This window comes from Populus euphratica, unplaced genomic scaffold, assembly GCF_000495115.2.
Source record: "Populus euphratica unplaced genomic scaffold, PopEup_1.0 scaffold851.1, whole genome shotgun sequence".
Taxonomy (NCBI): Eukaryota; Viridiplantae; Streptophyta; class Magnoliopsida; order Malpighiales; family Salicaceae; genus Populus; species Populus euphratica.
This window is the reverse complement of record NW_011500735.1, coordinates 26,247-35,656: the sequence shown is the minus strand read 5'-3', so window position 1 is coordinate 35,656 and position 9,410 is coordinate 26,247. Positions and strand designations below refer to the sequence as shown.

General features: G+C 31.9%; 1 protein-coding gene across 3 annotated transcripts; it reads left to right on the top strand.

Moving 5' to 3' along the window:
- The first annotated feature begins 1,888 nt into the window (after positions 1 to 1,888).
- On the top strand, positions 1,889 to 4,143 carry LOC105116200 (nuclear transcription factor Y subunit C-9-like). 3 transcript variants are annotated; one of them, XM_011013427.1, is made up of 3 exons: positions 1,889 to 2,053; positions 2,672 to 2,791; positions 3,059 to 4,143. In XM_011013427.1, the coding sequence occupies exons 2-3, from the start codon at positions 2,682 to 2,684 to the stop codon at positions 3,870 to 3,872; spliced, it is 924 nt and encodes a 307-aa protein (XP_011011729.1). In that variant the 5' UTR covers positions 1,889 to 2,053; positions 2,672 to 2,681; the 3' UTR covers positions 3,873 to 4,143. The 3 variants fall into 3 exon arrangements, with proteins under 3 accessions (XP_011011729.1, XP_011011728.1, XP_011011730.1); XM_011013426.1 differs by having other exon boundaries at positions 2,554 to 2,791; XM_011013428.1 differs by lacking the exon at positions 2,672 to 2,791.
- The last annotated feature ends 5,267 nt before the right edge of the window (positions 4,144 to 9,410 follow it).

The window sequence follows — 9,410 nt, the reverse complement described above, 5'->3', positions numbered from 1 at the left end:
TTGAAATACATGAAAGTGATTTCAATATTGATTTTGTGAAATACATGAAAGTGATTTCAACAATGGTTTTCTGAAATACATGAAAGTGATTTCAGATTGATTTTGTAAAATACATAGAAGTGATTTCAACAATGGTTTTCTGAAATACATAATCCTTATCTTCTCTTGTCTGCCCAAAATGTCATTGATAACGTCAAAACTGGAGCTCAGTTGCAACATGAAAGGTGTAGGAAATTGTCTCAGCTTTCTTGTGTAAAAAATTCAGCTCATTTGGACTTCTAGAACTCCAGATATGGCCAAAATACCGAACAGTGCTCGGGCTGGAAGACAGATTCGGGCTTCTTTGTTGTTGCTACAATTTAGACTTGATAATGGCCTTTTTAGATTTTGGGCTCCATATGAAAGTTGTAGGACTATGTCTTACCTTTCCATCCATATAAATTGGACCTAAATCTGAGATATATAGCTCTAGATATGACTCAATTACCGAACCGTGTTCCGGTTTGAATTGCACCGACATCTTTTTTCTAAGTTTGGCCATCTCTTTATCCTTGCAATTTAAGTTCTTCAAGTCATCAATCAATCCTTTCATTTATGTGATAGACCTTCATTAAAAATAGACATTTACCACAAATTATAGGTATCTTATATTATTAGATACATTATTATAAAACATATTTTAGTTAAGGAATTATTGATACTTCAAGTGCAAAATGATGATATAAAACCATAATAAAAATGCATTTTTAAGTACTAATCAAAGGGCTCTTCCCATCTTTAAGTTCCAATTGTAGGCAAATAAGCACCCCAGAATCAATTTGAAACTGATTGCTAATTTTAACTATGAAGTAGCTTCAATCATTCCAATTTGACTCATCAAAGCCTTTTGTAGTTGTTTCGCCCTCACTCTTGTCATTGGACCATCTGAATCCTCTTGCGTATCAGATTTACCTTTATGAGATGGATTATCATTCCCATGATGCACATCATTTTTTATAATATCTGAATGCTTATTTACTCTTTTTGAACATAAATTAAATTAATTAAGACTTATATTTTATTATTTAAAATATTTTTGAAGTTCATCTTGGTTTATGTCTTGAAGAAGTTCATAGAAAGTCTTTTTGAACTTCTTAACCTTAAGTTTTTTCACTTAAGTAATTATAACCTCTACTAGATGTCTAGATATGGCTTGGAATATATCAATATACTTTTTAGTTTTTATTTGGTGATTAAAGTACAAATACAGGTAGTTTATAAGAACTAAATTTTATATTACATTAAAAAAACCTTATTTTTAAAATAATAACATTTTAAAAGGATAAAATCATAATTTGATAAAGAGTTAAATAAAAAAGAAAACAAAATGCTATTATTAATATAATTATAAAAAATATCTAAACGCTTGCTAAAAAAACACTCGAAATTTTTAAATTATTGAATTAACTCACACAAAAATTTGGATTAATTAATTTTATTAAAATAATATTTTTTTTATAATAGCACGATCATGTTTGGAATCAATTTATTAAAATCTAATTATATGAACCAATGTCACAACATTAATGTTTTATCCTATTCTATTAAAAATATAATATTTAACTCTAATATTTTCGGGTCAATATGCCAAGTGGGCATTTAACAGCTATGCTTAGCAATTGCTGATTAATAGCCGAACTGAACTGCTTTTTTTATTTTTTTATTTTTAATGGAGTTGGACTTGCAGCCGGCTCCACCAACTTCCGAGAGAAATAAATTAGCGACTGACACAGATATCAAAATCCAACCTTCAAAATTCGTTAATACACTCCGATCCTTTCCTTCCTTTCCTTTATTTATTATTTTACTACTATGAACAAAAAATTAAGTTTGATTTTCAAGCAAGCAATCAGTAATTAAATTTTTAACAATAAACTTTAAACCCATCTTCTATTTTTAAACTTCTCTTTTTATCTTTAAAACCCTCGCCTTGACTGTCAGTTGTTCGTGTTTCTTTTGCTTCTTTGAGAGGAAGATCACAAGTTCAACGATCGAATCATACAGGACAGGACTGGTAACGAATTAAGTTTTATTTTATCTTGTTTACGAAAATAGATAATCATTTGTTAGGTTAATGTCTTGATTTTCTTCTTAAATGAAGTTTGTTGTGTTCTTTTTACGGTTTTAAGAACGCATGCAACTTATTCTGATCCTTATAGTATTACAGGGTGTTTGTGCTATGTGTTTCATTATTTATTTTGATTTACTGAGTTGAAGTTAAGTTAACTCAGCGCGATTCTTAAACCCTAGAGTCCAAATAATGTGTTTCATTATTTATTCATGATTAATTTGCTGGTCACCCAGGTACAAATTGCTGGTGAGTTGTATTGATTTTAGAGAAGGGCAGTTTGGGTTGGGGCTGGAATTTTCTTTTCTTTTATGGCAATTTTTTTTCTGTCACTGCAATCAATTGGCTGCCATACGGCAAACATAACTTGAATGGAATATCAAGTTGTAGATGATTGGTTTAACTTTTCCTTAATGCTTTGATCAACATTTTCCACGTATTGCCAGGAAAATTCTGGAGGTTGCTGGGAAAATATATAGAGGAGCTTCACAATTTATCAGAAAATCTGTGTTTAGATGAGCTCTGCTTTCACGATTATCTATTTTAGTGCATTGATTTTCACAGGTGGCTGTCTATGAGCTATCTGGGTTCGAAGAGTGGAACTATTTTTGTTTTATTAGTAAAACAGATTCCCGGATTACCTCGTGGAAAAACCCAGTTCAAAGGAAGGAGTATTTTTAAAAGGTGCACTGTTATATATATTAAAAAATACACTTTAGCAGTCTTGGAGATGTCTTCTATGTTAATTGTTTATATCATATCTAAGGTGTAAATCGAGGTTCTTTGAGTTTATATTGATTTAGCCTGTTAGAAGCTACCATATTTAAGTCCCAAGAAAAAATAAATGGAAGAAGCTATCACCTTTATCTGGCTTTGACAGTAGATACTTTTATCTCCTACAACACAGCTTGACAGTTTTTGTGTATTTGGTTGTTTAACTGGAAATTGTAGCATAAACAACATTGCCAAGCCAGCTAACCCTGGTGGAATGGACCAGCAAGGCCATGGGCAGCCTCCAACAGTAGGCATGATTGGAAGGACAGCTCCGGTTCCTTGTGGAATGGCTTCATATCAACCTAACCAGATGATGGGACCTTCTGCAGCTGGATCAGTTCAATCTCCTGCTCAACCAGCAGTTCTTGCTGCTGCTTCAGCTCAGCTTGCTCAACACCAACTTGCTTACCAGCACATCCACCAGCAACAGCAGCAACAGTTGCTGCAACAACTTCAAACTTTCTGGGCAAATCAGTATCAAGAAATTGAGCAGACTGCTGATTTTAAGAACCATAGCCTGCCCTTGGCTAGGATTAAGAAGATTATGAAGGCAGATGAAGATGTAAGGATGATATCAGCTGAAGCTCCTGTCATATTTGCCAGGGCCTGTGAGATGTTTATTTTAGAACTGACATTGCGTTCTTGGAATCACACAGAGGAGAACAAAAGGAGAACACTCCAAAAGAATGACATTGCTGCAGCAATCACAAGAACTGATATTTTTGATTTTCTGGTTGATATTGTCCCAAGGGAGGATTTGAAAGATGAGGTGTTAGCATCAGTCCCAAGAGGGAGTCTTCCAGTTGGAGGTCCACCTGATGCTCTTCCCTACTATTACATGCCACATCAGCTTGCTCCCCAGGTCTCTGCTCCGGGGATGACTGTAGGAAAGCCTGTGGTGGATCAATCTCTTTATGGCCAGCAGTCTCGCCCTTATGTGGCACAGCAGATTTGGCCACAGCAAACACTGCAGCCACCTGAAGATTCCTGAGCAGGCCATGCACTGGCTGTAGTTAAAACATGGATAATGCGAGTAAATTAAAGGTTGAAAAGCTAGGGGTTGATCAATTAGACTTTTATGCAAGTCATAACGTGTCATTTTCTATAGTTTTTGTTTCTTTAAATTTCATCTGTTTCTAATACTGTCAAGGATGTGAATTCAGCTGTTGTGGATAATTGGATTAACTGTAATCCTTTTGGCATGTGAAAAATCATGGTTTTGGGGTTCATCTATGTTATTATTCTCTTTATGAAGTCATCTATGCCTCCAATCTATTTTTCTCTGGTTGTAAACTTCTAGGATGGGTTGCTAGTTTGCCAAATAGCTATCTGGTTTCTTATTGCTAGCTCAGTTGGATTGGTGCGCTAATATTAAGCTGGACATGCTCTCAGCTATAAGCTATTCACCGTGATTTATTTCTGCACATGGGTTCTTTTTGATTGGTGAAAGAGGAAGAAATTAGAGTGCCGTGTCTCGTACGATCCGAACATGTGAATATGTCGTTCCTTCTCCAATGTCTCCCGAGCAGCATGGATATGTTGAGTTGCATGAAACTCAGAAGCTTCTCTATTTCAATATTGGCCGTCTCCATTTCCATAGAATTTATCTCAGGTTTTGAAATCATAGTGTCGTTCCTCTCATAGACTAGGTTAGTGATGACATTTATACTGTCTTCATGAATGGTGGTATTCATTTATCCGGCTGGAGGCAGGTATCAAGTAGCTTTTGGCTCTACGAGGGTGGAACTAAACGGTTTGAAATACCCAACTCAATTGAGTATAGAAAATGGTAGAATTTCCTCCAACTTTGACAGACGATATGAATTTATATATAAAAAAATGTTGCTATACTTGTAATTTTTTTCGATATGTATCTAAATTAATTTGGGTATTTAATGCGAATCTTGTGATTTGATAATATTTTTGGTCATATAACCACTCACAACAATAACAATAAATCTTAAAAAGCCGAAACAAATTTGATAGGAGTGTGACATAATAAAACATGTCTCAAGGCACTAATATTTTTAGAATAAAAACCCCCACCCTGCGAATATCAATTTGCGAACATCATAAGGTCAGTTATACTTTAGTCAAATTGGCTCTTTATCGTAGCAAAAAAAACATGTTGCATCACGCAAAACACAAGTCTATTCAAAACATCATGGGCGGAAGCTTAAAACCTAAGTACAATCTAAATAACCCTATTTATAATAGATGAAAAATATCCTAAACAATTCTAAAAAAAATTCTAAATCAACTAAAAAACGAATATAAATCTTACACAGTAGCTCCTGGATATTATCACAAGGCCTTCCCAAAGTTTAATTGCTTTGAAATTTTGACACAATATAAAACATGACCTCTAGAAACATCTAGCAAGAAATCCAGCCCGATCAAATAATTGAATAAATAATTATGCATGTCAGCATAAAACTATGCAATATAAATAATCAACCCAATAATCATTGTAAGAAAAGATTTTGGAACATTAAAGGAATCCTTGCCATACTTGAAAAGTATATTGCTACCCATTAAAGATTCTTGTAGAACTATAAAAAGTCCAAAAATTAGTTGCAAAAAAATCCTCTCTAAATAGGAAATCCACAAGTGTAAAAGCAATAAATAACAAAATCCATTTTGTATTTTCTGACCTATATCACAATGTCTTATAGGACTTTAACTAACTTAAAATTTTAACCCAACATAGAAATATGTTTGAAAAACTCCTAGTTACATTTTAGCTTGATCCAATGATCAAATTTAAAGTAATGCTTACTAGCGTAAAACTGGATAATAGAAGAGTTTATGCCAAAATATGAATATGACCTTACTTGAATCATATCAATATTTTTCTCTAAGACTACTTTGATTATATTTGTTTGATGAATGTTAAATATTTTATTTTTTCTAATGCCTTGTATTCTCTACTTAATTAAAATTAATCATTAAAACAAATTAAACTATTATTAGTTGGATTGGTGCACCATTAGTAACACAAGTCCAAATGGAGTTGGGTTACTTGAATTTAGGTTAGAATTATAATTAGAGGATGTTTTTTAGGTTGCTTGGTGTCATCTTCTGGTCAACTTTGAGCCTAATTTCATCTCTTTATTGCATGGGAAAATGAGTCTATCCTATGCGGTTTTCAAGTTCAAAATATCATTTGTTCAGGTTATCTATCCATGTATGCATTGAAGTTTTCTATAAAAAATTATGTCTATTTTAATTTTAGTACTTTCTAGATAGACTGTTTGCCCTTCCTAGAGTAAAAAACAAGTTATTATTATTTATTGTCGAGAATTCTTCTAAATTCAATTATTAAATCTCATTTTATTTTAATTTGGTGTTTTGTAGACATGGAGTGATGCTTTAAGTACATAGTTATGATTTAGACCATATATTGAGATCTTTTTGAAAATTTTGAATTAAAGTGTTTTGATTTGGTTGATTAGCATCTATCACGTTTCATATCTCAATTGTGAGTGGTGGACTTATTGCCTTGACTCCATACCTATCAAGTGGTGATTTTATATATATCTTTATATTGGTGAGTTATTTGCATTTGTATCTCTTCACTTCAAAACTTTAGAGTATCGAGAGAAAAACACTTTTTTTAGTGTGAGTGACTTGTGTTGTTGAATTTTCATACCATCCTAGTAACAAGTTGGTATTAGAGCTTTTGTTTTATAATCATAGTTGTTTGCGAATGATTTGCAAGAATTTGAAAATGATATTCATGCTATTAAAATGGATAAAATAAGAAGGCAAATCCAGCAACTCTAGGAGCATATTAAACAATAGAGATGATGATGATGATGAGAGAGATACTAAAATTTGCTCTTCTAGGAACAATAGGGATGATGTTATTCCTTTCCATCATAGACCTACCATGAATCAAATAGTGATGGTTCTTTTACTCAGCATTAAAGAAGAAGAAATAAAAGACCTTATAAAGAATCTGATGTGAGAGTTGAACCGTGGAGAGGATTTTTATTCCAAAGAGTTTCCTGAAAATATAAAAGTGAAGTTAGTGGCTTTAAAATTGAGAAACTATGCTTCTTTATGGTGTTATAATCTTAAGAAGTAAAGAGGTCACCAGGGCAAAAATAAAATTTAAGTTTTAAGAGAAGATGAAAAGGGATCTTAAGAGGAGATTTGTACCTAAACATTATAGATAAAAAGACGTTTCTCAAGTTTCATAACCTAAGATAACATATTCTGACTGGTTAGTATATAAAAGTGCATTCTCATTAAGGTTTTATATTATCATATTGCACTTAAAGTATCATTAAATTCCTTAACTTAAGCATATTTTATAATAACAATTCTGATAATACAAGATAACTTTAATTTATGGTAAATGCTTATTTTAAATGCAAGCATATCTCACAATTTAAAGAATTAATTGATGTGATTAACTATTGAAAGTGAAAGGACAAAGAAAAGGCTAAGCTTAGAAAAGAGATGCTAATTCAATTTAAATTGGAATACTATTCAGTCATTGGATCATATTTAAAGGTGTAAATCTTGGATTTCAAATTGGTTTATATGGCTAAAAGCTAAGATATAAGCCTAAAACATTCATAAGAGTCCAAGACTTAATTTTACCCTTTAGAAATCTAAATCTTAGCATAAAAAAAGAAATCCAAATCCGTCATGCAACTCTCACATTATTCAGTGTAACCTTATCTCGAGTTCTAGAAGTTCACATGAGCTCATTCATTTTTTATTGGAAAGCTGAGATAAATTCTCAAAACTTTAATAAAGACTATGTATTTAAATTTCGATGTTAGCAATGATGTTTTGTTCAGACAAGAAGATAAGGGTTGTCACCAAGTGAAAATTTGGTCACCCACTTAATAATTAGTCATCAGATCAATAGTTTCAAATTCTAGCCTATAAAAGGAGGCATTTGCCATACATTTAGACATCTTGATTTTTAGATCAAGACCATTTCCATAATTGCTTTCTTTCTTTGTAGTTCAATGTTCAAGTTTTATTTCATGTTATAGTTTCAGTAATCTCTTGTTTATGTCTTTTGATTAGTACCTAAAAGTGCATTTTTATCATAGTTTTATATCATCATTTTGCACTTGAAGTATCAATAACTCCTTAACCAAAACATGTTTTATAATAATATATCTAATAATATAAGATACCTTTAATTTGTGGTAAATGTTCATTTTAAATGCAGGCCTATCACATAAATGAAAGGATTGATTGATGACTTTAAGAACTTAAATTGCAAGGATAAAGAGATGGCCAAACTTAGAAAAGAGATGTCGGTGCAATCCAAACCGGAACACTGTTCGGTAATTGGGTCATATTTGGAGCTATATATCTCAGATTTAGTTCCAATTTATATGGATGGAAAGGCAAGACATAGGCCTACAACTTTCATATGGAGCCCAAGATCTAAAAAGGCCATTTTCAAGTCCAAATTGTAGCAACAACAAAGAAGCCCGAATCTGTCTTCCAGCCCGAGCACTGTTCAGTATTTTGGCCATATCTGGAGTTCTAGAAGTCCAAATGAGCTGAATGTTTTACACAAGAAAGCTGAGACAATTTCCTAAAACTTTCATGTTTGCAACTGGCTCCAATTTTGACGTTATCAATGACGTTTTGGGCAGACAAGAGAAGATAAGGATTATCACCAAGTCAAAAGTTGGCCACCCACTTATCAATTAGTCATCAAATCAATAGTTCCCAATTTTGGCTTATAAAAGGAGACATTTGCCATGCATTTTGCCATTTTGGTTTCCAGATCAAGATCATGCTCTTCCTTTCTCTCTTTGTATTTTTTGTAATGTTTATGCTTTGCTTTCATTAATATTAAGTTTATGCCTTTCATTTTCTTTCCTTTACTTAGTTAACTTTTATGTTCTTATTTTGTTTATGTATTTTGCTTTCTTTCATTATGTCTAGCTAAGTTAGTTATGTCAAGGTGAAAAGGTTACACTAATGGTGTAAGAATAAGTATAATGTAAACTTAATATGGACTTTAATGTTTGATACTAACATGTTTTATATTTGTTATCTTGTTCACTCTTTAATACTTTGCTTGTTAAATGATTAATCTTGATTTATGTTGTATAACACTTGGTACAACAAATGCTTGGCACTTTCATAGTCCATAATGTATGGTATAACCGACACCTGAGCTATGAAAGGAACTTGATTTGTTGTTAACATAAGTTATAATCATGGATGCTTGACGAGATTTACAAGTATTAGCATTAATTGAATAAGATGACTAATGTAATCATGTTAACAATATATAATCTAATTGAAACCTCCTTTGTGTGTGGTTTCCAATTCAATAATAAGTGTTTATAGTATACCATTAGTGGAACCTCTAACCTTAACATTTGTTATTATTATTGTTTAATCCTTACATTAATTTTCCATCTCCAAGTTCTCATCATCTTCTTCTTCTTCTCTTTCTTTATTATTATTATTATTACTACTACTATTATTATTATTATTATTATTATCATTATCATTATTATTATTATTATTATTATTA